This window comes from Panthera pardus, unplaced genomic scaffold (assembly GCF_024362965.1).
Source record: "Panthera pardus isolate Hobbes unplaced genomic scaffold, ASM2436296v1 HiC_scaffold_3, whole genome shotgun sequence".
In the NCBI taxonomy this organism is placed as follows: Eukaryota; Metazoa; Chordata; class Mammalia; order Carnivora; family Felidae; genus Panthera; species Panthera pardus.
This window is the reverse complement of record NW_026526876.1, coordinates 32336720-32364544: the sequence shown is the minus strand read 5'-3', so window position 1 is coordinate 32364544 and position 27825 is coordinate 32336720. Positions and strand designations below refer to the sequence as shown.

General features: G+C 42.3%; 2 protein-coding genes across 5 annotated transcripts in view; one reads left to right on the top strand and one right to left on the bottom strand.

Annotated features, from left to right (window-relative positions):
* Positions 1-488, bottom strand: part of BRCA1 (BRCA1 DNA repair associated) — a 59700-nt gene extending 59212 nt beyond the window's left edge. Inside the window, exon 1 of the mRNA XM_019435329.2 lies at positions 407-488. The gene's annotated coding sequence lies outside the window, so the exon portion shown is untranslated. The remainder of the gene's footprint in view (positions 1-406) is intronic.
* Positions 190-27774, top strand: NBR1 (NBR1 autophagy cargo receptor). Of its 4 annotated transcripts, none has more exons than XM_019435337.2 (21): positions 190-367; positions 4086-4196; positions 7144-7206; positions 7914-7932; positions 9659-9681; positions 12574-12768; positions 13316-13393; positions 13826-14040; positions 14578-14745; positions 15014-15223; positions 16342-16501; positions 16598-16888; positions 17571-17720; positions 18200-18275; positions 18921-19031; positions 19220-19384; positions 20773-21211; positions 21971-22065; positions 22758-22830; positions 23543-23651; positions 26260-27774. In XM_019435337.2, exons 2-21 carry the CDS (start codon positions 4095-4097, stop codon positions 26431-26433), a joined length of 2916 nt encoding a protein of 971 aa, XP_019290882.1. In that variant the 5' UTR covers positions 190-367; positions 4086-4094; the 3' UTR covers positions 26434-27774. The 4 variants fall into 4 exon arrangements, with proteins under 4 accessions (XP_019290882.1, XP_019290884.1, XP_019290881.1 ...); XM_019435339.2 differs by lacking the exon at positions 190-367 and adding an exon at positions 590-722 and having other exon boundaries at positions 22773-22830; XM_019435336.2 differs by lacking the exon at positions 190-367 and adding an exon at positions 590-722.
* Positions 27775-27825: the final 51 nt, after the last annotated feature.

The following is a 27825-nucleotide window of genomic DNA, read 5'->3' as shown; positions in this document are numbered from 1 at the left end:
GAGGCCCCGTTCCCTCCCCATTTCCGCCGCAATGAGAGTCTCCAGTTTAGGTAAATAAAAGGATTGTGTGGGGGGAAAAACTACTATTTCCAGCATGCATTGCGGATCGAAAGGCCTTCGACACAGTGTTCCTTGGAAACTGTAGTCTTATGGAGAGGGGCTTCCGACACCGGAAGCGGGCAAGAGTCTCACGGCATCCAGTTGACAGATTGAAGAGCTCTGTGCGCTTACGCACGTCAACAGATATGGATTGGAGTGTTAGGTTTTCACATCTTGAGAGCGGAGAATAGGCTAAAGAACCTACAAGTCCCAGGAAGACTACAATTCCCATCCAGCCCCGCAAGTCTCGGGCAAGGAGTCCACTAAGGTCAGTGACCTAAGGGAATGCAGTGGACGCCGAATTTACCTGGGAAGGGGAAATGGGCCGCGGCCCTCGACTGCGCACTTGTAGTTCCGCCCCTCTGCCCCAGTGTTTGTTGTTGTTGTGCTGTTATGGCTGCTGTTGCCCAGCCCCTGCCACGCATGCTCGGCCAATCAAGGGGTGTGGTAGTTTTGAGAGACAACTGTTAAGAGCCAATCATCTTGTCGGAAACTCAAACTGAGGACTAGGTCCTATTTCTATCCGCCATGTTAGATTCACGCCGCGGGGAGAGCAGCAAGAGCTGGCAGCGAACGGTTTTTGCACTGGCCTCCGGCAGGCGCCCCCCGGGGGCGGGGAGCTGGTAAGGAAGTAGCGGCGGTTACAGAGGGGTGGGAGCACATCGCCACTGAGAGGGCTAGGGGAAGTTTGCGGAAGGGATCCTGCAAAAGAGAAGGCGACTTTTTCCGTGTCTGGGGGCAGCCAGTCTTTTCAGTGACTGGATGAGAGAGCCGTTTGGGCCAGGGGGCCGAGGCGGCGGATACTGCCAGAGAGATGGGGGGGTCCGTGGCTCAGAACGCTCGGCATCTACTGATGGGAGGCTAAGACTCTCCAGCAGAAAGAGGGCCTAGGCAAAGAAAGCGAGATTCCTCAGGGGGTGGTAACACGATCTTGGGGGCATGGAGGGCTAGGGAAACGATAACTGGAAGACAAGGATAAAGTCTGCAGGGAAAAAAAAAATGACAGTGCCCACACAGCCTCCCATCCCCATCCCCCTCCGCTTGTTGAGAACCTTGTAAAGATGTCTCTTTGGTCAGGGACCTCTGGTTTTGAAAAGGCACCGTTTTTCCTTTTTGTCAAAACACCCAGCTATAGGTCACATGTTTTAACCCCCGGATTAACATGTCAGGCCTTTGGTGGAGACGGTAATCAAAGCTCAAGTTCCCAGGTCTGCTTCATTAAAGGGATTTTTGGTATCCTGAAAAATTTGACGTAGAGGAAAAGCTGACTTGTGCCAAGCAAAAGTGAGCCAGTGGCATGAACGTATAATAATGCCAGTTTTGAAAACTGAAGGCCTAGGACCCAGCCGTCTGACTTTACTGGCTTTAAAGCTACAAGGACAGATGGTGCTAACCATAGCTTTGGTATTTCAAGTTCAAGATTAATGCTCTTGCTGAAAGAATTTTCACATAAAAGCCAAACAGAAATAGGCAGTTCTTTATGAAGACCTGGGTATGGTCCAGCTAAACTAGAATCCCCCACTTCCTGTTTTCTCTCATCAGCCTACCAGCTGGATGAGCTCCAAAGTATCTAAACTAATTTTAATCGTGTATGTAATTTGGAACAAGGGAGTTAGATTAGTTTCCTTCTGGACTCTCAAAAGTGTGGAAAGCATTTCTGGGAAGTTGAAAAGTAAGAAGGTGATTCAGAATATCCACTTTTTGGCTGACTGAATCAGTTACTTCATTTCCCAGATTTTTTTTTCTCCCCAAGAATCTGGGAAGTTGACCTGGGGAGGCATTCTGTCCAAATGTTAAGGACTCCAAGAATTGCATTCCATAAGAATGAATACTAGATGTCAGCAGATTGGTGCTAGAAACTGGGTTTGGTTTTTTTTTTTTTTTTTTTTTTTTTTGGTTGTGAACTTGACTGTAGGTAGAGACAAAAAATGGAAAAAATTGGAGGATGATTGGTTTTGAATTTAAAAAAAAAACCCAGATTCTCAGAAAGTTCAAAGTCCTCTTTTTAAAATGTTTATTTATGTTTGTTTTTTTGGAGAAAGAAAGAGAGAGAGAGAGAACATGCAAGCAAGGGAGGGCAGAGAGAGAGGAGGGAGAGGGAGAATCCCAAGCAGGCTCCACGCTGTCAGCACAGAGCCTGATGTGGAGCTTGACCCCGTGAACTGTGAGATCATGATCTGACTCGAAATCAAGAGTCAGATTCTTAACCGACTGAGCCACCCTGGCACTCCCAAAGTCCTTTTTAATGACACTCTCAATGTATTGTGGAAAAACAGGTCTATTTTGGCTTCTAAAGACTGATTTATTATAATAATTTTTGTGTTTGAGTAATGTTCTCAGAGAACTTGGACACACATTTTTATTTGACCTATCTTACAGATTAAGGAACTGAAGCTCAGGTCAAATGACTTACTGTTTTGTACATGGCTAGTTATGTGTCAGAGCTGTGTCTGGAGCCCAGCTCTTCTCAGCCCTTTTGCTCCCTCACCATTACACTGCAAATTCCTGAGACATAGTTGTTCATATCCTTTCTCCATTTGCCTAGAGCAGAATCTGGTTCTTTGAAGAGATTTCTTAAAAGATTTGCTGATAAATATGTTTAAAAGATGACCTTTTTCATTACAACTTAGGTTCAGATTTTAGTAAACTGTTTTTTCACAGAGTCATAAGAACAAAATCTAGAGGTCCCCGGGTGGCTCAGTCAATTGAGTGTCCGACTCTTGATTTTGGCTCAGCTCATGATTTCATTGTTCGTGGGTTCGAATCCCACATCAGTTTCCGTGCTGATGGTGCAAAGCCTGCTTGGGATTCTCTCTCCTCCTCTCTCTGCCCCTCCCCCACATGTGCATGTGTGCAGGCTCTCTCTCTCCAAAATAAATAAATAAACTTAAATAATAATCTAACAACTCATCAGTAAATAAAATCCTTAATTAAAAACAACTGACCATAATAGACATTAAATTATAGAATTGTTAACTTCTTAGGCATGATAATGGTATCGTGGTTATCTTTTCAAAAAGTCTTATTTTTTTAAGGGTTACATACTCAGTTATTTTATGGATGAAATAATGGCTGTCAAAATAATTCTATTGCTGTAACAAGATTAGTCCTGGGTTGATGATAATTATGGAAAATATCTGATGGGTCCTTAGGAGTTCATTGTATATTAATCTTTATTCATTTGTATATGTTTAAATTTTCTCTTAATAGTTTTTTTTTAATTATGGTACTATAGTTTGGTTAAAACATTAGTTAACTATGGTCAATCTATATTGGGGGATTTGGGGACAATACAGAATTATAGACAAAATGACGATAGCCTTGAATTGTTTACTATAGTTATATGTCCGTGACTCTCCACTTTTATGCATGAAATTTTCTATAAAAGAAAAAAAAAAGTAAAACTACAAAAACAAACAAACAAAAAACACCACATGAACTTGGATGAAAGGTGTTGACTGCTACCCCTGTGTAGTTTCTTGGCTAGTGTCTTGGCCTCTAAATTGTTAAAACTGATCTTAACAAAGAACCTGGGTTGCTCAATTTAGGAAAAGGCTGTTTTTCTAAGAAAAATGTAGAATGTTGCTTTCAAGCTATGAGAATGTAAATTCCCTGAGGGTAGAGACCTGTGGGTGTTCATCTTCATTGGTATCCTGCCACTAGTGGATATTCAGTAGTATCTATTGAATTAACTAATCATATAAAGTTCCATAAAATCCAAAAGAATTTTATAGCTGTTAGAGGATTTCTGCGGATGTGGCCAAAATTTATACTGTTTCAGCAAACGTTTAACAGGGAAATTTGTTTTAAGCTACCCACCAGGTTGTAAATAGCATAAGAGCAGAGACATTGTGTTCTCATTCACTTCGGTGTCTTCCTAGCCTAACCCATATTAGGCCTTCACAAGTATTTGCTGAATGAATGCTTATGCAGTTTTATAGAACCCTTTCCACTGTTTTCTCTCTCACCCATCCTCTCAACTCTAGCCCCACAGCATGGAACCACAGGTTACTCTAAATGTGACTTTCAAAAATGAAACTCAAAGCTTTCTGGTTTCTGATCCAGAAAATACAACTTGGGCTGATGTTGAAGCTATGGTGAGTGTTACTTTGTTTCTCCATCTTTTAAGCCTAATTTTTCCAAAGATAGCAATTTTTAGCAATGTTGTTTCATAGCTGTCATATTTACCTTTTCTAGGACTTTTGGAAAATTACTTTTGACAGGGGTTCAATATTCATGTAGGCGATGTTCTCCCCACCCCCAAGAGAATAAACAAATTCCTTAATTTGCAGCTAGACTTGGAAAACCTGTTAATTTTAGAAACAGTCTAAGGAATGAATTGGTGTGGCTTCCACCCTAACCAGGCCCCAGGGAAATGTTCTCCTGCCTGAGAGCAGATATGTTACTGTAGTTTGTGAACCAGCAAGGATATAACCTAAGTTTTGCAAGAGCTAATTGTTGTTATTGCTAGCTCAGAGGTCAAGTATCTAAAAGTTTAGCAAAGGGGCCCCAGGCTGGCTCAGTCAGCAGAATGTGTGACTCTGGATCTTGAGGTTGTGTTTTCAGGTGCCTGGTGGGGTGTAGAGATTGCTTAAAATTTTTTAAAAATCTTAAAAAAAAAAGTTGAGCATGGGGCACCTGGGTGGCTCAGTCTGTTGAGCGTCCAACTTCGGCTCAGGTCGTGATCTCAGGGTTCGTGGGTTCGAGCCCCATGTCAGGCTCTGTGCTGACAGCTTGGAGCCTGGAACCTGTTTCAGATTCTGTGTCTCCCTCTCTCCCTGCCCCTCCCTTGCTTGTGCTCTATCTCTATCTCTCAAAAATAAATAAAATATTAAAAAAAAAAAAAAGTTGAGCAGAAAAAACTCCCACAGGTACTTAGCAGTTCATCTGTTCTTTTGTTGTTGTCAATGCCCTCCCTCCTCTTGGTTTGCCCTTTGTACTCTTCTGGGTTTTGTTTCGTTTGCAGTAGTGAATGTTTTACTTCCTGTGTAACTGTTTATCCAGCAAAACCCTTTGGTAAAAACCTGCTTTTATTTGGTTATGTGCTATGAAAACTAAAAAGAAAAAGAAATGGTGGAAAGATTTCAAAAGATGATGTGAACTAGTCCTCTGTCTTCCAGCAAATATTTCTTTATTCTGGCCTAAACAGATGGTTATCCAGAAAGTTGGGGTGTTTGTCAAATGATCTGAAAATCAAACATAGTTATTTTTCTTTTTCTAGTAGTTAAATGAGTTGACAGCTTGCCTTTTTTCCTTACTGTAAATTTTAAATTATAAAAGTATAATATACATGCCTATTATAAGAAGTAAAACAATCCAAACACATACTAAGAAAAAGTTAATATCCCTCTATTCATTACTCTTCCATCCACTGTTCCCACCTCTGGGATGGGAATTATGTTTCCCAGCAGGATGTTATAGACAGTTCTCAATGAATAGATAAGGATCCAGGGTCATCCTTTTTAAATCTATAGATTGTCCACAGTATTTTGGTGTTGTCATACCATAATTTAACCATTTCTAATTGAAAAATTGTTTCTAGTTTTGTTTTTAATTGAGATATAATTGCCATATAACATTATATTAGTTCCAGGTATATACCATAATGACTCTAAATTTGTATATATTGCAAAATGATCACAATAAGTCTAGCTAACATCTGTCACCACGTGTAGTTAAAAAATTTTTTCTTGGGGCTTCTGGGTGGCTCAGTCGGCTAAGTGTCCGACTTCAGCTCAGGCCATGATCTCGCGGTTTGTGAGTTCGAGCCCCGCGTCGGGCTCTGTGCTGACAGCTCAGAGCCTGGAGCCTCCTTCGGATTCTGTGTCTCCCTCTCTCTGCCCCTCCCCAGCTCATGCTCTGTCTCTTTCTGTCTGTCAAAAATAAATAAACATTAAAAAAAAAATTTATAAAAAAAAAATTTCTTATGACGAGAACTTCCTTAGCAACTTTCAAATATACGGCACATTATTAACAACTATATTCAGTATGCTGTACATTACATTCCCAGGACTTATTTATTTTATAACTGATAGTTTGTACCTTTTCACCACCTTCACCCATTTTACTCACCTCCCACCCCCTGCCTCTGGCAACCACCAGTGTGCTATCTGTATCTGTGAGTTCATTGTTGTTATTTCACTTACTCAGTACCCTCAAGGTCAAAAGGGTTTGTTATTGTTGTTTTTCTTTTCACCATTATAAAATAAACTACAGGAGAGATCTCTTTGTGTATAACACTTAAGCACTGTTTTGTAGGATAAAGTTTTCCAAAGAAAGATTAATGAGTCACAAGGCATGTGATTTTAATTTTTGATAGATACTGCCAGGTGCTTTGCAGAACAGTTGTAGCCAGTGCAGAAATATATGACAGTGCCCTGAATTTTTGACAACACTGGATGTTATGGCTTTAAAATTTTTTTCACCATTCTATTGAGATGACATCTCATTGCTTTAATTTGCATTGTTGTGACTAGCATTAAGGTTGAACATCTTTTCCTATACTTGTTAGTCACATTTGATCTCTCTTGAAAGAAATCTCCATACCTTTTTGCCTACGTTTACCTGGATTGTTTATCATAATGATTAGCAGTTTTGCAGATGATTTTTGTGTATTGCTGATAATAACCCTTGGTTATGAGTTGCAAATATTTCCCGTCTATTCTTTGTCTTTTGACATGGTTTTCTTCTTTTATGCCATTTAAATGTTTAATTTTTTAAAGTTTTTTAAAATTTATTTTGGGAGAGAGCATAAGTGCACATGCGTGTGCCAACTGGGGAGGGACAGAGTGTCCTCAAAGAGAGAGAGAATCCCAGGCAGGCTCCGCACTGTCAGCATGGAGCCCAGTGCAGGGCTTGAACCCACGAACCATGAGATCACAACCTGAGCTGAAGTCAAGAGTCAGACGCTTAACTGGCTGAGCTACCCAGGCGCCCCTAAATGTTAAATTTTTATGTAGTGAAATATGCTCACCCTTTCTTTTAGGACTTCTGGGTTTCTGTTACAATCTGCCTTTTTGATATGTATATACATTTCATTTGCAGGTAAAAGTTTCATTTGATCTGAACACTATTCAGATAAAATACCTGGATGAGGAAAATGAGGAGGTAAAGTATATGATGGTACCCATGGCCAGGTATCCCGGATAGGGATCTTATTTCTCAAGAATGATAGGGGATTGAAAAGTTCTAACTAATGTTTTCTCATTTGTGTAGCGGTTTAAATGTACTTGATAACTGCATGTTCTTAGCTTACTGTGGAATCTGAGATGGAGTTGAGAGATAAGGAGTAAACATTGAAGAAGGAAATTTGGGAGATAACTTTTAAAACTATATAGTCATATAGTTCAAATATATCATAACTTGCCATTTAGCTTATAATATAAAAATAATGACAAACCTTTATTGAGTGACTGCAATGTGTCAGACTAACAACACTACTATGTATTGGGTATTACATTATTATCTCTTTTTTTACCCATGAGGAAACTGAAGCCCAGAGAAGCCAAGTAACTTGCCCACAGGCACAAAATCTTGGAAATAGTAGAGTAGGGGTTCCTTCCATATACTCTGACTCCAGAGCCCAAGCTCTTAACCTCTATATTATGCTGCCTCTTAATGTACCTGAAATAAAGGAGGATACAGGAGTTAAGCAATAAAAGTCCTTAATTATTATTCACCGTTAGTTCATGATACTGGAAAAGCTGAATCCCTAACCTGAGATTGTTCATCTTATCTGTGAGGCTGGTCCTAGTAACAGAAATGTTACAATGACAGGAGGTTTATAATTCCCTGTTGCTTTTGTCCTTTTACAGGTATCCATCAATAGTCAAGGTGAGTTCCTAAGAGAACCTGCTTAACTTTACTTAAAAGCCTTAATCTGGGGGTGCCTGGGTAGCTCAGTCAGTTGTGGAACCAACTCTTGATTTTGGCTCAGGTCTAGATCTCAGAGTTGTGGGATCAAACCCCTGACCTCTCCCTCTCTCCCTCTCTCTCTCTCTCCCTCTCCCTGACCCACACATGCATGCACATTCTCTTTCTCTCTCTCAGAAAAGAAATTTTCAAGCCTTAATCTGTTGATGGGTGTATGCATTTCCATTTACACTAAGATCTTGCTGCACTATTTATTTTAGACTCGAATTTAACATACAGTAAATTGACATCACACTCACTTGTCCATGGGCATTAGTTACATAGCAGATTTTTATTTTGTAGCAGTTTTTTGTATACACATCAGTGCCTTTGATTGGACCCTAAGGACAGCTTTAATGGAAGGTTCTCTTATGTTTAAGATGTTAATCTTTTGAAAATATGCCTCCCAGTTCAACACATACAACTCCATTCTCCCTATGTTGCCTTTGTCCCTGACTTGGTATATATGTTAATGTCAACTTATAAACAAGTGGTATCCCAGAGTGTATTTCTAAGATGGTTTGGTTGTTCAGAGCTTGGAGTTCATTTTCCTATAGGAACAATGTTGCGTTTAAAGGCTAGGTCCTGGGGCGCCTGGGTGGCTCAGTCGGTTAAGCGGCTGACTTCGGCTCAGGTCATGATCTCTCGGTCCGTGAGTTCGAGCCCCGCGTCGGGCTCTGTGCTGACAGCTCAGAGCCTGGAGCCTGTTTCAGATTCTCTGTCTCCTCTCTCTGACCCTCCCCTGTTCGTGCTCTGTCTCTCCCTGTCTCAAAAACAAATAAAAAACGTTAAAAAAAAAAAATTACAAAAAAAAAATAAAGGCTAGTTCCCTAGGCTAGCCCCCAAAAGCTTATTTTAACCGGCTGTAATGATAGAACAGGCATATATCATTTTATTGCATTTCGCTTTATTGTGCTTTGAAGATACTGCATCTTTTTTGTTTTTAACAAACTGAAGATTTGTGACAACCCTGAGTCACTTTTCCCAGCAGCATTTGGTCACTTTGTGTCTGTGTCACATTTTGGTAATTCTCGCAGTATTTGAAACATTTTCATTATTATTATATATAACGTGACAATCTGTGATCAGTGTTTATGACTTGGCTAAACTCTCAGATGATGGTTAGCATTTTTTAGCAATAAAGTATTTTTTAATTAAGGTATGTACTTTTTTTTTTTTTTTTTTTTTAGATATAATGCTATTACACACTTAATAGATTGCAGATAGTGGAAACATAACTTTTATATGCACTGGGAAACCAAAAAATTGATTTGACTTACAATTTCCTGGTATTCGCTTTATTGCAGGAGTCTGGAACCAAACCTGCAATACATTTGAGGTCTGCCTGGGTTAACACTATCCATGAAGTCCCTTGTATCCCTAGTGGGAGGCAGCTGGGTTGAGGTTTTACAGCTGGAAGTCTCCAGTAGCAGAGAGAGGGAGAGAGATTTAAGAGGCAGAACTAATCTACATGTGGCTTTTATTTGCAATGGGACAGGAAGGGAGTTTGTCAGCAAAAAGGCAGTAGCTGTTCATGTATAAGGATTGTAAGCAAAAAATTCTTAAAAGAAAGGATTGGCTGTACTTAAATAGAATCTTTTGGGGTGGTGAAGAAATAACACAGTATATTTATTCTTTGTCTTTTTAGGAGAATATGAAGAAGCACTTAAGGTAATGGTTATTTCATCTTATTTGCAAATAATATTTGTTAACTAAAACTTGAACCTGAATGCCATTAGCCATGAGGGGAAACTAACAAAACACAACAAAAACAGATTTTCAGGGAGATTATGATTAGTAGGGCATATCACTCAGCAAAAGGCAGTTCCTGATATAAAGATATTTTTCCCTCTCATTGTTGATCTTGGTGTCACCATTGTAGGATTCAAAAATACAAGGAACTGTGTAGAATTATGCTTTCTGGGTCACATTTTTCATCTCCTTCCTTCACCTTTTTTGTTTTTGTTTTTTTAAGTAGGCTTCATGCCCAGCTTGGGGCTTGAACTCATGACCATGAGATCGAGTCAGATGCTCTACTGACTGAGCCAGCCAGGTGCCCCACCTTGTTTCCTATAGAATGTTATATATAAAGTGGGAGCATTTAAGGCATAAACTATCCAGTTAACGATCTCTTGCTTGTCAATAATGAAATAGAGTGTTCCTCAAAGTCATATCTTTAAGGTGTGCCCAGCTGTCCTTTCATTACCACCTTTGTAATTAAGATTTTTCTTTAAAGTTTGACTATCCTTTGGACATCTGGGTGGCTCAGTTGGTTGAGCGTCCCAAATTTGGCTCAGGTCATGATCTCGCAGTCTGTGAGTTCAAGCCCCACATCGGGCTCTGTGCTGACAGCTCAGAGCCTGGAGGGTGCTTCAGGATCTGTATCTCTCTCTCTCTCTCTCTCTCTCTCTCTCTCTCTCTCCCCCTCTCCCTCTCCCTCTCTCCCTCTCTCTGCTCCTCCCCTGCTTGCTCGCTTGCTCTCTCTCAAAAATAAACTTTAAAAAAAATTAAAGTTTACTATCCTTTATGAACTTCTAGTCCACAACAAAACTCTTTTCTATAATCACTTTTGGTCTAGGGAGGAAAGGGCAAGATTTTTTAAATTGGGAGCTGGATTTACCCTTTCTGTTGCCTGGTTAAAATTGCCATTGTGGGTGCAACCTGATTCAACAGTTCAGCCAGTCTTCTTGGTTTTTACTCAGAAATCCTTATTTACCAGCCAGTCTCTTGGTTTTGGACATTCAGGCCCTTCCCTGGTTTCTCTTAGTTGAGCTGCTCATCTCTTAGTTATTTCATGCTTCATCATTTCCTTCTTCCCTAGTTTTCACGTGCTCTTCCTATTTCATCTTTGCTTTTAAGCTGTTGTAACGTGCTTTTCCCCACATTCTTTCACCCTTGTCCCACTGGCTTTTCTCTTTCCCTATTCTCAGAAGCTACAGTAGTTTCACTAAAAAAAAAAAAAGTCTTCTACAGGCTTCAAAACTTTTCTCTTTCCCACGATCACTGTTTACCTATGCAGTCAGAAATCTCAGACCTCAGGAGTCTAGATGTTGTATAAGCCTGCCCTGTCTCAGGAAGCAAGAGTTTTTATACATTTTTGCATGGTACTATGTGATAGTTAAGATCCCATGTTTATATTTTGACACATTTCATTATACTAACTTTTTGAACAATTTTGTCCACAGACTTTGCCATACGTTTTATCAAATGTCTCTTGGTTTATAGTCTAGAAGAAAGGCTGGCAGACCAGCCAGTGGGCCAGCCATATGTTTTTATAAATAAAGTTTTATTGGAACCCAGCCATGCCTATTACGTATTGTCTGTGGCTGCTTTTGTGCAGACTTGAGCAGAAACTGTATGGCCTGCAAGCCTCAAATATTTATTATGTGGCCTTTTAAGAAGATTTGCTGATTCCTGATCTTAAAATAATACCTGTCAAACTTTTTGGCCATAGAATGCTATTTTTATATGGAAGCTTGGGGCACCTGAGTGGCTCAGTCTGTTAAGCATCTGACTCTGGATTTTGGCTCAGGAGATGATCTCATGGTTCGTGAGTTTGAGCCCTGTGAGTTCGGGCTCTGTGCTGGCAGTGAGGAACCTACTTGTGATTCCCACCCACCCCTGCCCCTCCCCTGCCCACTCTCTTAAAATAAATCAGCTTTTAAAAAGTAAAATAAATGGAAGCTTAAGATTGTTGTATAAAAATAGATAAAAGAACAGTTCATCAGGGGTGCCTGGGTGGCTCATTTGGTTGAGTGATCAATTCTTGGTTTTGGCTTGGGTCATGGTCTCACGCTTTGTGGGATTGAGCCCCGCGTCAGGCTCTATGCTAACAGTGCAGAACCAGCTTGGGATTCCCTCTCTCTGTGTCCTTCCCCTGTTTGTGTGCATGCACATGCTCGCTCGCTCTCTCTCTCTCTTAAATAAACATTAAAAAAAAAAAAGAAAAGTAGTTCTTCTTGTCACTGGGTGACAAGTGGGGAGAGCTACAAACTCATAGACTTAGCCCCTGATCTCTTCATGGACACTGGAGTACCTTCATAGGACCTCAAATGCTCCTTGAAGTAGTTTTCAAAATAGCATTTTTAAGAAGATGCTCTTCAAAAAGAGGTGACCACTCAAGTATGCTTTCCACAGTACTATTCTTAATGGAAAAGTAAGTGCTTAATTATAGCATTTGGCTTTAAGTTTCTTGGGTTCTGGTAGTCTGGGATTGACTTTTTTGAAAAATTGAGATTAAAATCCATAAGTGGAATCCTACATGAAAACCAGTTATATAGAAAAGTTGTAACCCATTAATGAGAACATTTCACCTCACAAAGTGCTACATTAAATGTACTTTTGTGTTTTAGATAATAAAACCATTCCTAGGTAACATTTTGATTAGAGAAACAGCAGGCTGACTAATAACATAGTATATGCCATTTGATTTAAGAAAATAAAGGTAAATGCTAATATTTTCAGCATAATTCACCCTACCTCTTCTGATTAGATGTCTTTGGAATTTCATTTGGGAAAGGAGAATCACACATTAACGTGTTTATTCCTAACATATGCTCTCAGATGGCGGTTAAGCAGGGAAACCTACTGCAGATGCAAGTCCATGAAAGCTCCCGGCTTGTCGAGGAAGCCCCACTCCCAGCCGTAGCAGAAAAACGACCAGTTGTGAGGGCAGGGAAGAAGCCACTGGCCCATTATTCTTCACTGGTGAGAGTCTTAGGATCAGACATGAAGACCCCAGAGGAGCCTACAGCCCAGGTATGAAGGGAATGGACCCGTCTCTACGGTTTTTCTAGCCTGAATGTCTTGTCCATAGTCTAACATTTGAGTTGTCCATCAACAATTTGGGAGTTGTGACAATCTCTGCCTGACTTTTTGAAACTGGTAACTGGTTACTTCTGGAGAAGGGGCAATAGGATGATATACTTTGTTTTCCTTTTATACTTCTTCATACTTTTTTTTTAACCATTTATATTGTTTGACAAAAGAAGCCTCAGATTACTACATTTCAGGAAAATTGTTATTTTTTTTTAAGTAGGTTCCATGCCCAATGTGTGGCTTAAACTCATGACCCCAAGATCAAGAGTCCCATGGTCTACCGACTGAGTCATCCAGGCACCCCAGGAAAATTATTTTAAACAGGGGCACCTGGCTGGGTCAGTCAGTAGACCATGTGGCTCTTGATGTCAGGGTTGTGAGTTCAAGCCCCATTCCATGTTGGGTATAGAGATTACTTAAAAAAATGAGAATCTTTTTTAAAAAACAAAAAACAGTCTCCAAGATCTTGGGTTGTGTTTCCTTGCAGCGGCTCCCACTTGCTCCCCATAACACAGACCAGCCTCAAGACAAGCCCCCAGACTGGTTCACGAGCTACCTGGAGACAGTGAGTGTTCTCTCTGGGTTGGGTTTTAGCAGCAGTGTTGGCACAGGTGGAGTACGGGAGAAATAGCAAACCGAACCCAAATGGCTGCTGCCTCTGGTGCAGGCGAATGAAGAGTGATAATGGTTCTGGTCAAGAAAGCTCCTCACTTCTACCGTGATTGACTGGGAAAAGAGGGAGCCTACTTCTAAGGATGTAAGGGAAAGGAACTAGTCTCTGTGCTTGAGAAGGAAGAGGTTAGAAACTTACTCAGCAAAACAATTTCTTGGTGTCTTCTTTGAACCTGGTTAGCTGTGGAAGAGAATAGACCTTCTTTTGCTACATTTCTATTTGTTCAGTAGCTACTAGGTGTTTTATTATGTTCTTGTGCTATACCAGAGACAGTGAGGTGTGTGGTATAACTAAGGTTTTCCCCTCTTCTGCTCTGTATTCTAGTTCAGAGAACAGGTGGTCAAAGAAACAGTTGAGAAACTGGAACAGAAATTACATGAGAAGCTTGTCCTCCAGAACCCATCGTTGGGTTCCTGTCCCTCAGAGGTCTCCATGCCTATTTCAGAGGAAACACTGTTTCTGCCGGAAAACCAGTTCAACTGGCATATTGCTTGCAGCAGCTGCCAAAGGAGGATCTTTGGTGTGCGCTACCAGTGCAGGTAAACAGTAACTTGGCTATTAGAAGACCTTTGAGCAGGCCTTTCTGGCATCCTGGATAAGTAAAAGCAAATTGCACGTACTCTGTCTCTGAGCATCATGCATAGATAGCAGCTCTGGATTGGAAATAAGCTATTCTCCACCCACAAGAAATACAATAACTATTTGAAGGGTAACTATTCAGATTGTTGTGTTCAGATGTACATTGAACTAACAAAACCAAAAACGATTAAAAAAAAAAAAAATGACAGAGCCAGACAAACTTACATTCCCCAAAGCAAAATTATATCACCACGGATTATCTCCCTGTTGTTCCAGGTGCTTTCATATCTTGCTTCCTCTCATGGATTGTCTTTTGAAATGCATACATGTTAAGTCTCTTAATTCTCATTTTGTTAATAAGGAAACGTGAGACATGGCATGGCCAGGTGACATGCTCAGGTTACTGCCTAGCTGGTAATACAGTCAGTATAGAAGTCTAGCTAGTCTCCTATCTCACCACCTCTGGTACTTCCCACTCGCCATGCTTTTCCCCACAGCCTATGCCCGTCCTACAATATCTGTGAAGATTGTGAATCAGGGCCATATGCCCATGACTCCAACCACATCCTGCTGAAGCTACGGAGACCTGTTGTGGGTTCTTCTGAAGCATTCTCTCACCCAAGGTTCTCTGCCCCTCGTCTTCCTGCTGCTCTGGAACAAGCCAGGTAAAACCATAAGGAAAGGAGGCTTGTTCTTTGATGGGAGTCTTGGTTCTGGTGATGGGACGTGAATCACAAAAGTGCACAGTCTCCTTAGTTCCTATTCATTTCCAGTTGATGTGTGATGATGAGGATGATTACCCAAAGCTAATGAGACAAATGAAAACTATAGAAAGAAGTTAAACTAGAGGCTGGCACTGATGGAGGCTACAAATGGCTCAGAATAGCTTCAGGATTTGTGAGGATTTGACACTTTTCATTTGTTACCTCACAGGCTCCAGAAACAGGTTGACAAGAACTTTCTTAAAGCAGAAAAGCAAAGGTTGCGAGCCGAGAAGAAACAGCGAAAGGCAGAGGTCAAGGAACTCAAAAAGCAGCTTAAGCTCCACAGGAAGATTCACCTGTGGAGTTCCATCCACGGACTCCAGAGCCCCAGGTCCCCTTTGGGCCGACCCGAGAGCCTGCTGCAGTCAAACACCCTGATGTAAGCCCAGGGCCTGGGTGGGCACCAAGGTGGAGATCCAGCCTTCCAAAACCAGAACTTCAGCCAGGTTTTCTCTTATTTTTTGGCAGCCCCTAATAACACCCAAACTCTTAGAGCTTCCCATTCTCTAATCCTAGCATTCTTTTTTTTTTTTTTTAAGTTTTATTTATTTTGAGATAGAGGGTGCAGGTTAGGGAAGGGCAGAGAGAAGGAGAGAGAATCCCAAGCAGGCTCCACACTGTCAGCACAGAGTCAGATACATGGCTTGAACACACCAACTGTGAGACCATGACCTGAGCCGAAGTCACACACTTAACCTACTGAGCCACCCAGGCGCCCCTGATCCTAGTATTCTTACAGGGTGGTTTGGTAGTCATTGTTGACACTTGCTTTGTTGCGTTCTTCAGAAGGACAGCAACCAACAAGGTTCCAAACTGGCTGGTGTGACTTCTCCTCACTGGAGGCAGTTGGGATTTAAAGGACCTGACTCTCTAGTTCTTTTATTTATGGACCTTTATCCTCACCATAGTTTTTCAGCTCAGGAGTCGCATCTGTCTTGTTTTTCAAATATTTTTAGAGGCACCTGATTGGTTGGGCATCCAACTCTTGACTTCCGCTCAGGTTGTGATCTCACTGCTTTGGAATCGAGCCCCAAGTCAGGCTCTGTGCTGACAGCACTGAGCTTGCTCGGGATTCTCTCTCTCCCTGTCTCTCTTCCTCTTCTCCGCTCATGCACACATGTGCGTGCTCACTCCCTCTCTCAGATAAATAAACTTTTTTAAAAATTATAGTTTTTTTAAAGATTTTTTTCAAGTAACATCTGTACCCAGCGTAAGGCTCAAACTCACGATCCCAAGATCAAGGGTCGCATGCTCTTCCAACTGAGCCAGCCAGGTGCCTGTAAAGGTCTTATTTTTAAGTAGTCTGTGTACCCAGTGTGGGGCTCGAACCTACAACCCTGGGATCAAGAGTGTCCCACATTCCACCAGCTGAGCCAGCTGGGCGCCCCCTATTATTTTTAAGGCAAACGAAGAGTGTCAGCCTCTTGAATCACGGTGCTAGATATTCAGAAGCCATCATACCCAACACAAGTGACTGCTATCTGAATTTCTGTTCAGGCTCCCTTTGCAGCCCTGTGCCCCAGTTATGCCAACCCTCAGTGCAGCGTTTGTGGATGAGAATTTGCCTGATGGGACTCACCTTCAGCCAGGAACCAAGTTTATCAAACACTGGAGGATGAAAAATACAGGAAACGTCAAGTGGAATGGAGACACAAAGGTATTTTTTTTTTCCCCACCCAGAATGTGAAGATGTGATTAGAAGTGACAGTGCTCAGTTTACAAGCTTGCTTTCTCTTGTCACTGCTCTTTTCAGCTCAAGTTCATGTGGGGAAACCTAACTTTGGCTTCTACAGAAAAGAAAGATGTTCTGGTTCCCTGCCTAAAGGCCGGCCATGTGGGTGTTGTGTCCGTGGAGTTCATCGCCCCAGCCTTGGAGGGAACGTACACTTCCCATTGGCGTCTTTCTCACAAAGGCCAGCAGTTTGGGCCTCGGGTCTGGTGCAGTATCATAGTGGATCCTTTCCCCTCCACAGAGAGCCCTGAGAACATTGAAAAGGGCATGATTAACTCAAGCAAAGCTGATGAGCTCACTTGCCAGCAAGAGGTGAGTATTGGAAGGGTAAACTAAAGCTAAAACAGCCCACACACAGCTGGTTGTTCCTCCAGACATCTGGAAAACATAGCTCCTCCCCCTCCCCCCAGTACATTAGTAAGCTTTTATTAGGCCTAGTCCTCAGGGGCTTTCTTTGCATGTCCTTAGGATCTTGGTGCAGGCATCCCTCAGTGCTTTTGTATCTCTTTGTAATGATGTTTGGCCAGCCTCTTTGCTGCAGGAGGGAAGGTAGGGCTGGCTGGCCTGTTGAACTGCTGGACTGATGGCTTTGCTCCTTAACCCTTACCTCTCCTGAATATCCACGTGTGTGTTCTGTAAATACTAATGAAGTCTTGCCCTTTTTTTAGTTGGTGCAGTTTTTTTAAGCAACTTCCATTTTTATTAGTGTGTTACTAGTTTTTAGAGTATTTTACTGCTTAGATTTAGTTAACCAAGTTAATTTCCTGCTTTTGACTGTCGTCAACTATGGTTAACCTGACTTGTCGTTAAAGGAAGTTAGGTGAAGGGGATTATTATTTTTACAACTTTTCTGTAAGTCTAAAATTACATCAGAACAAGTTTTAAAACATGTAGAGGTGCAGCAGTGTTTCGGTTTTTAGGGAGGCAGCTGCCACCTTACCTTTTGAGGTCAGTTGAGGGCCTGACATTTGTCCCAATGGTTTTGTCTGTGTAGGAAGCTTTTCTTCTGGCTAAAGAAGACATTCAGCTTGATGAAGTAACTGAGCAGTCACAAGGGACAGGAACCTGCATCCCACAGAAGACAAAAAATGTTGCCAGTGAGAGGGAGCTTTACATCCCCTCCGTGGATCTACTGACTGCCCAGGTGGGAGACTGAACACTTTGGGGGGCAAAGGACAAGGCAGTGGAGAAAGAGGCCTTACCCCCTTGAGAAGGTGGTATAGCCACAGGCAGTGCCCAGCAAGTTAGCCAGATGCCCACTTCGATCCATTCAGATGCAGAGTGGGAAGGAGGTCACCTGTGGAAGGAGGCCTCTGAACTAAATGTTTCCTCTCTGAGTTGGTAACTCGCGTGCTTCCCCACAGCTTCCCTTCAGTTGTCTCTTCACTTCTGCTTCTCTAGTTCATTTTCACCCCCACTGCATTTTCTCTCTCTCCTGCCACTTGGTTATTTGAACACCTAGTTCCCATTTCGCTCTCCTTGATTTCACTTGACTGAGGTGAGGCATGAATTTGAACAGAATCCAGGAAGGTGTGATGCTCAGTGGCCTACACATCCCAGCAGGACAAAACATGACTCCAGCCTCCATGGCAAGTAGCCTAACATTGCCCTTTTTTCCTCCAGGACCTGCTGTCCTTTGAACTGTTGGATATAAACATTGTCCAAGAGTTGGAAAGAGTGCCCCACAATACTCCTGTGGGTAAGAATGTCATTCAACCCATATTGTTTATTTTATTAACGGACACAAAAGTGCTATACCCTAGACTCTGATAGGTAGTATCTTATTCTGAGAAAATAGATGACAAGGATTTCTCCCACCGTGTGACAGTAAAATTGCACCCATGCATCACGTCCCTTCTTTTTTCTGTTGTCTGTCAGAGTCAACAATACATGGTGGTGTAAGACTTCCCCACGATAAAGGGACCCTTGGGGCGCTTGGCTTCCCAGTTGGTGGAGCGTGAGGCTCTTGGTCTTGAGGTTGTGAGTTTGAGGCCCACACTGAGTGTAGAGATCACTTAAAAATGAAATCTTTAAGAAGTGGGGTGGGGGAGCCCTCTTCTCCATTTTTCTGTAAACACTATGTCCTTTTTTCCCTTTACATTCCTGGTTCTGTGTCTTGGCCGTGGTTTTTAAGGCCAGATGACTGATCTTTCCTGCATTCGTTGATCTGAGATACTTCCACACCTGATGGTCTGGAGAATTTTCTTTACAACAGGCCTTGAAGCATACTTAGGTTTGTTTTAGCCCTGCAGGAGGCAAGAAGCCTGTGAGCCGCTGCTTCTGAACCCTGTTTACGACGTGATGCTTTTTCTTGGTTGATGATTCTTCTGTCTTCATTCTGCAGATATGACTCCCTGCATGTCTCCTCTGCCGCATGACAATCCTTTAATAGAGAAGCCAGGCTTGGGGCAGATACAGGAAGAGAGCGAAGGGGCAGGATTTAAAGCACTTCCTGGTAGGGACTTCAATATCTGTAAAGTTTTTGCATTGTCCCCTTCCATATTATACCGTTTTCATACATACTCCTCCTAACCTTCATATGGCACAGATAGTCAAGGCTATTCCTTGGCATGGTATCAGCATGGGAACATGAATGGAAGAAGCTCCTCCACACCAAGTGCAGACAAGCTTTGTGTCTTTCAGATCCCACAGCATCAGTTAGGAGGAAGGCTGAGAACATTTCCTCAGTGGAGGAAGCAGAAGATGACCTGAGTGGGACCCAGTTCGTGTGTGAGACTGTAATCCGATCCCTTACCTTGGATGCTGCCCCGGATCACAAACCACCTTGCAGACAGAAATCCCCACACAGTGAGTGTCCCTGGGTTCCTCCACCTAGCAGGGTGGTGCTTGAATTGTGGCTGCCTGACCAGAGTAGAAAGAAGTGCTCTTCTTCACTGAGAGTGGAGGTTAGGTGATCTTTGTTAGACTTCAGGTCATGGTTGTTTCTTTAGACTCCACACACTCTACCTGACCATTTTAATTGTAGCCTCAAGAGCAAAGCAACCACCATAACACATTTTCACACTTTCTCGGGGGCAGAATTACAGCTGTACGATTCAGAGGAACAACAGCGACTTGTGCTGCCTGGATTCTGCTGTGAAGAGTCTTCCTGTAAGTTGACAGAGCTCTTCAGCAGAGACCTCCATTGGCAGCTGAGTTTTGTCATTTCTCCCAGGACACAGTCCAGGAAATAGCGTGCAGAAGCTGGGGTGCCAAACTAAGTTTCACGAGGTTATATTCTGTCGTAATCCACTTTCTTCACAACAGATACTTCTAGATCAGATATGTAGAGCCCGTACTGTGTATTTCAAGAACTATCCAAAAATTCAAATTCTAGTGCATCAAAATAATGTGGGAAAATCTCGTTTGTCATAATGAAATTTAACCTATACCTTTAAATATTTTTTGTCTCACTTTTGTTTAAAATACACACAGGCGCGCGAGTGCGCATGCACACATATGCGCGCACACACACACGGAGGTGGGCGGGGGATGTGGTAAGTAGGTGATGGGTATTGAGGGCACATGTTGTGTTGAGCATTGGGTGTTATATGTAAGTGATGATTCACTAAATTCTACTCCTGAAACCAATATTACACTGTAAGCTAACTAATAAAAGTAAAATAAAAGCTGAAACTAAATAAATGGAAATAAAATATGTAACACACTTATTTCACCCACATACACTTATATACGAATGCATAACAAAAACATCCGAAAGGACTTACACCAAAAGGTTCACAGTAGTTATCTCTGATAGGATTATAGGTGTCTTTTTTGCCCCTCATCCATGTTTTGCCAGTTTTCTACCATGACTACCCATTACTTTGCAAAGAAAAGGAGGAAAGTAGACATACAGTCCGGCAGCACTCACCACCTACCATTTGCTATTGTTCTAGCACTGTTAGCGAGTATATCAGTTTTGATATGTTTCTAAAATTCATGGTGCTTCTCGGAAGCTTTGGTGTTTCTACATACCTTGTTGTTATAAGCTTAAGTTCTTCCTGGCTTTGTACGGGCTTCAGACTTAGAATGTGGCCATAGCTGAGGTTCTAGCAGCAGCCCTTCCCTCTGGTTCGTCTCCATCCTCTGGCTTTCACGACTGTAGCTCATGACCCACAAAAGACTATCAGGTAAGGACAGCACCAGAGGCTGCTTTTAGCTGTAGCTGAAAATTGACTGCTTTCATCCTTTAGTGAAATTTCCCTCCCCTGAAGAGGGACCACTTGGAGTTGAGCAGGAGGAGGTTGTCCATATTGCTGAAGAAGCTGTTGTGGAGGAGGAAGCTATTGTGGAGGAGGAAGTGGAAGAGGAGGAGGAGGAAGAGGATGATGAGCTCAAAGATGAAGTTCAGAGTCAGTCCTCTACTTCTTCAGAGGATTACATCATCATCCTGCCTGAGTGCTTTGACACCAGCCGCCCCCTGGGGGACTCCATGTACAGCTCTGCACTCTCACAGCCAGGCCTAGAGCGCGGGGCTGAAGGTGAACCTGGGGTTGAGGCTGGGGAGAGAGTCGCTGGAGGGGAGAACCAGCCGCAGGGACAGAGCATCAACGACATCCTCATGACCTCACAGACTCTGGACACCGTGCCCCTAACCCCAGAGGTGGTGGGGCCTCCTCCACAGCTGCCCAGGTACCATCCACAACCCCCCTCAGCTCGGCTGTTCTTCACAGGCAGAGTAGAGAGGAAAGGACTCGATCTCAAAACCTATTTTTTTGTCAGCATGGGAAGAGACTATTTCCCATAAAAGTCTGAATTTAGATGAATAAAAGTTGTATTTCCCAGAATTTGTGGATTCTGGATTTAAAGAAACGCTTGTTTTAGTTCATCTTAATTATCGGAGTACAGTCTATTTATGTTTTGGTGTTGAGAGCCAGTTTTTAAACACAAACATCCCTGGATCTTCTTCGCCGTTCTGTTGACTCATGGGTAAAGGCACTCAAAACTTATTTTCATGTTAACCCAAACAAAGTAGTAGAAAGCTTAATCTGTTATGGAAAAAATACACTCCAAAATCAGAAAACAATTATTTTTAATTATTTACTGATCTATCTGTGTCCTTGCTCTGTCACAGTAATGGAAGATGGTGGAGCCTTGACTGTAATTTAAACCACTCTCTCAGGGAGCTAGACGTTTCCCCTTATCAGTACCAATTGATGTAGGGGGGAGTGACCTGACTGAAGCTGGTCTTTCTAGCTTGACTATGGCTAAAGAGGAAAACCAGAAGTAGAATGAGCCCTTTCTACCTGATCCCTAAATTCAGACATGAGATCTGGATCAGAAATGTGAAGCCTCTGTAGAGAATCGGTCACTTCTATGCCATGTTGACTGTTTCCACCGTTCCCATAGGTGCCTTTTCAACTGACTTTCAATATTGTGTCTTTCTGAAAGGAGCCCTTCTTGTGCACAGCATGATGGTTCCCCAGGAGTGGATTTACCAGTCACCATACCAGAAGCTTGTTCAGTCCCTGATCAGATCAGAGGAGGTAATGACCAGCCTAAGCTTTATATCCTTTTCTGTGCTCCTTTCTAATGAAACCAGGTATAAAGGGGCACTGTGTCTCCATGACTCTTGGCATTATTTGGAAACTTGCCCTTTCTTTCTCTCTGTGCCCCTCCCTCATACTGTTTTCTATTCTCTAGTAAATATTCTTAACATTTACGAAGTGAGACCTTACAGAGGTGGGCATTGTGCTGCAGTGGGAAGAACACAGGCTGTGGAACTAGACCAGTCTAGATTCCAGGCCCAGCTCCACCTTTCCTCACTGTGTGACCTTGCAGCAGGTCAGCACGTTCATACCACCTGCGAGGTTGTTTTCTTGTCTCCAAAATAAGGAGAATAGCATCTTGAAGTTGCTAGTAGACCTTCGAAGTCACATCCCACTCCACCTCAAAAAAACGAAACTTAAGGAACTGAAAAAGTAATAAATGGACGTGATAGGATTATAGAATTTTTCTGATTCAATAAACAATCACCTTGTATTACATTCTGGACAGTTCCCTGTTATCACTTAAAACCACCTGCAAAATTTCCCAAATAGTTAAAAAACAAACAAACAAATAAATAAATAAATAAATAAATAAATGCTGTGATCAGATTGCCGCCTGCCTCTCAAAAATAGCTTCACTATGAGTTAAGAAACACTAGGCACTTGTGGATGCTACATCTAACCAATAGCTCTTTTGCTTTTAGAGCCCAGAGGCTCATCAGGAATTGTAAACAGCAGACAGAAGAGCTATGACCACTCAAGGTAACTGGACCTTGTGCAGCCTCTTCTTCAGAAGCAGGTGGATATCCTAGTATTGCTTCTGCTTAAACAAGCCTCTCACAGCATGTGCCACCTCCAGAGAGCAGAGGAGAGCCGTCACTCCTTATTTCTCCTGAAGCTTGTGAGCAACATTGAACAGAGGGCTAAAGTTACATTTCAGAGTGTTCACATTTCAGACTAGTACCCTCAAGTTCAACTCATCCTTAGTACCAGAGAAGAAGGCAGAAAAATCAAGCCCACTGTGCATCTTAGTAACAGTTTCTTAGACCTACCTGCCTCTCTGCTCCCAATCGGCTCAGAGCAATGGCAAGCTGGGCTCCTCCCTACAGTACCCAGAAAAGCACGTTGCCTTTGGAGGTGTTTCCTCTGAAATGGTAATTGTGCAGACAGACTGCCAATACTCTTCTGTGCTCTTGACCATGTAATTTTCAGCTGGGACAGAAAGCTGGTATACTAACCAGAAGGGTGCATTTTCTGCACAGCCTTATCTTGCAGCAGTAGAACTAGGCTCTACAACATCAAACCAAGATTTTGTAGGTATAAAACTAATAGGAAAGTGATCACATCCTCTTTTTACATCTGACTTTTTTTCTCAAGGAAATCCATTTTCTTTCAAGGATTAGAGCCCAGATTATCTTGTAGGAAGATAATAGTTTGTGATTTTTTAGGGAGATGATTTGGTTTTCCTCTCCAGACACCACCACCATGGGAGCAGCATTGCTGGAGGATTGGTGAAGGGGGCTTTGTCTGTTGCTGCTTCTGCATACAAGGCCTTGTTTGCTGGGCCACCAGTCACTGCCCAGGTCAGTGTATGTTTTATTTTCCTGTAGCAAAGCCAAGTCCCCAGTGAAAATGATGCTGCCTGCCACTTTCAAGCTATATGACTTTAGCCAAGTTACTTAAGGGATGAAGGGGAAAAGGTCTAGTGTTTGTTGAGGACCTATCATGTGTGGGGAGCTCTTCCGAGTACCAGCACTACAAGGTGAAAAAGACACCAGTCCCTGCCCAAAGACAGGAAAACAAGCAAGGTACACAGACTTGTGCAGTGCAGTGTAAGATCCTATGCCCATGTTCTTGGATGGGACATCTCGGCCTGCTGTGGGCCCTTGCATGGGGCCAGAGAAGGCTTCCTGGTAGATGGTGCCTGAATTGAGTCCTTAAGGACAAAATAAGTATTTGCCAGGAAAGAAGAATAGAAAGAGCATTGCAGACAGAGCCTAGCCAGTAAGAAGACTTGTAAATGTGACTCTGAATTGTGAATTTGGTCTGGGAAGAGTAGGAAGAGACCAACTTATGTAGGTGAGGTGCTCTGTTAAGTGGTTTGGGTGTTACTTTAAGGCTAATGGGAGGAGCCAGTGAATGGGTTTTAGGGAAGTAATTAGCATCAGATTTGTACCTAGTGAGAGAACTCCAGTATTGTGTGGAGGTTGGGGGAGACCTAAAGAAATCGATTTGAGGGTCTTCTGGGTGGCTCAGTTGGTTAAATGTCCAACTGGATTTCAGTTCAGGTCATGATCTCATGGTCTGTAAGATTGATCCCCGTATAGGGCTGCAAGCTGACAGCACAGAACCTGCTTGGGATTCTCTCCCCCCTCCCCCCATTCCTCCCTTGCTCACGCTCTCTGTCAAAATAAATGAATAAACTTAAAAAAAAAAATCTATTTGAGATGGAAAAGGGGTAAAAGAAATGGCAGAACTTGGAGACCATGATTAAAAGGCTAGAAAGAAGTCAAAGAGGAATCCCATGTTTCTGGCTTCAGGCAATCAATAGAACCATTCATTAGGATGTGCAGGAATAAGGATATATTTGGGCAGGGGAAGAAGAAAATTAGGTACATTTTGGAAGGTGTGGAATTTGAGGCATGTCCAGGTAAAGTTACCCAGAGTGCAGTTGGGCCCGTGCATGTGGCTCACAGAGGAGAGATTTGGCCTGGAGGTAAAGTTATTCGTACAGGTTATAACAGAAGCCATGTGATTGGGTGAGAGTTTCCAGGAAAAAGGGGTGTAAAGCAGGAAGCAGCCTTTAAGGACCCTGGAAAGGAGTGCCCTGCAAAGAAGACAGAGAACTAGGAGGAAAATGAGAGTCTGTGCTGGGCCTCGGGGAAGGGAGCTTTAATGAGGACCTCGTGGTCAATGCTGCAGAGAACAGGGAGGGAGTGGAGAGGACTTGGAGAGTGCAAGTACACCTCATTTTCAAGTAGCTGGACCACAAAGCGGGAAAGAGCGAAAGTAAGGATGCATAAGGCAGAGGGAGAGGTTTCTACAGTTGGCTGAGCCAGTAGTAAAGGCGGTTAACAGTCAAGATGAGAGAGGATAAGAGGCACCTGGCTGGCTCAGTCAGTTGGATGTCTGGCTCTTGATTTCGGCTCAGGTCATGATTCCAGGGTCATGGGATCGAGCCCCGCGTCGGGCTCCTTGCTGAGTGTGGAGCCTGCTTGGGATTTTCTCTTGCTCCCTCTTCTCCGTGCACACTTTTTCTCTAAAGACAAAATAATAATGAAAAGATGAGAGAGGATAATTCATAGAGATTTCAGAGATGGTGAGAGGTGATGAGATAGCAAGCAAAGTACCTGTGGAAGGATTAACCTGAAAGGAGGTTGGATAATTTATTTTGAAATAAAAGGGAAGGAAGGGAACAGTTGAGTTAGGTATAGAGAGAAATGCCAGAGACTGTGCTCAACATGCTTATACACTCTCTTCTGAATCCTCTCAGCAACCCTGCAAAATAGGAGGTATTTTATATCTCCATTTTCATACATAATAGAATTAATTGGTAGTCAACACAGTTGGTAAGTAAATGATGAGTGATCCGAAGTGTTAGGATTTAAGAAGGTTATGTGTCCACCATAGAGCTTGACCTAAAGAGGGAGAGGTAAATGAATATTAGTTTCCTCTCTTCTGGATTGCTTCTGTTCTTTAAAAAGAAAAAGGAGAAAAATGCCAAGAAAGTCACCCAAAATGTAACTTCCCAAGCAGTTTTTTGTTCAGCTCCTTTGTATTTCTGACCAAACCCTCTTCCAATAGTGGTCTTGGCTCCTGCTTATACTTGCCCCATCACCACAGTTACCTTTTATCTTCACAGTGTTTCCAGTGTTTGCATCTCTTGCTTCATCAGGTCAAAGGATGCTTCCTTCGGGAAGCCCCCTCCGAAGCATCTTCCTCCTGGTTCTGAGGACAGTTCATTAGTTGCTTGGTTTTGGGTACAAACATACTGAATCTAGAGCAGGGCATTCCCAGTCCTCCCTCAGAAGGTCCATTAGTGTCAGGTGGACAGGAACACCATACCCTTGCATTGAATTTCCTAATATTTTAAACAAATCTGGAAAGATTCTTATGATTTACAAGATAATAACAATTTACAAGACCCATAAATGATACAGAAAATGTTCTGCTTTTCTTGACTCTACACAGCCAATAGTTTCTGAAGATCAGACAGCAGCCCTGATGGCCCATCTCTTTGAAATGGGATTCTGTGACAGGCAGCTGAACCTAAGGCTGCTGAAGAAACACAATTACAACATCCTGCAGGTTGTGACAGAACTGCTTCAGGTCAACAACAATGACTGGTACAGCCACCGCTACTGAGGAGTGACCCTGTATTAAATAACTGCCTGCTGCTCAGAGATAATCTTTATTCTGTCCTTGGGGCATGGGGGAGAAGCCCTTGCTTATTTTTTAATCCGATGAATCTATATAGACCCCATTATTGAGTTATCAAGACAGCACCTGCATTACAGTATTTTTTGGAGCAAATGAAAGACCAGGACTTAAACAGAGACATTGAGTTGTAGGAAAACGGTTTTTCAGTTGAGTTGGATAAAGCTCCTCTCTCCATTTTAGTGTATTGAAGAGTATAACTTGAACTTTCTATAGTACCGTTTTTCTTTCTGCTTGTATTGAAGTTGAGTATTTTTCTTTGGTTAAATGTGGGTGTTTCTATGGGGATATCTGTTGGCAGTTTTTAAAAGAAATTAACCTTGGAAGTTGTTTTCAAGAACTCTTAACAATTTTTCTAGCCTACCCCAAGCCTCATAGCTGTACGGGATTGAAATGACACCCAGAGCCCCAAAGGAATGTTGTTACTCTTCCTTTCTCCAGGACAAAGTCCTTTCCCTTGCAACATTGAGTAATGGACCGCTGTTGTCTAAAGACCCCACTGGTACATTCAAGATAATCCACCTTCAGGGTCTCTGCACTTCAGTGAAAGGAGGAGGGAGTGTGCTCATTAACCCACCAGCACCTGTTGAACAGTGTTTACTGTAGTAATTTTGCATACATTTTTCTTTATTTAAGGGAACAAATTTAAGTAGGTCGTGTGGAATATTTTGCTAATCCTATAAGGGAGGAGAAAACTTCTATTAAAGGGAAAATAAATGTAACGGTTACCTTTTTTCTTAATGTCAAGGCAGATGTTATTTACAGTCAAGTGAGGGGAGATAGAAACATGAAAGGCAGGGCCCTACATTAATCTGTAAAGTTAGTTCAGGGGCGGGCAAATGTGTGTGTGAGGCATTAGAGATCCTGACGACTTCCTGAATGTTTGAAATCTGCTCAAAGGTATCTAGAACGAGGCGGCTGTTTTGCAAAACTTGGATGGGGGCAAATTCTGAAAAAGTTTTGGTTTAACCCCAAAATGAATGAAAAAGCTTGCTGCCTGCGGCCCAGGTCCTCATTCTGTTTACAGAAAGGAGTCTTTGGTACAATCGGTGAAAAAAAAAGTTAACAGAAAACACTAAAAGCTAGTATTCATGAAAATGACTTCCAGAAAAAGACCCTCATCCAGGAGGAGGAAGGGTAGTAAACTAGTATTATTTAACCTGGTTGGTATTTATAATGAATGGTAATGTTAATTAATCATTAGCCATCACGATGTTTATTTACAGTATAATTCTTGACCTATTAAATAAACCAAAATTCAGACTGCAAGCCAGCCAGGCTGTTCATTATTTAAAACGTTTTTATCCGGGCTTCTGGGTA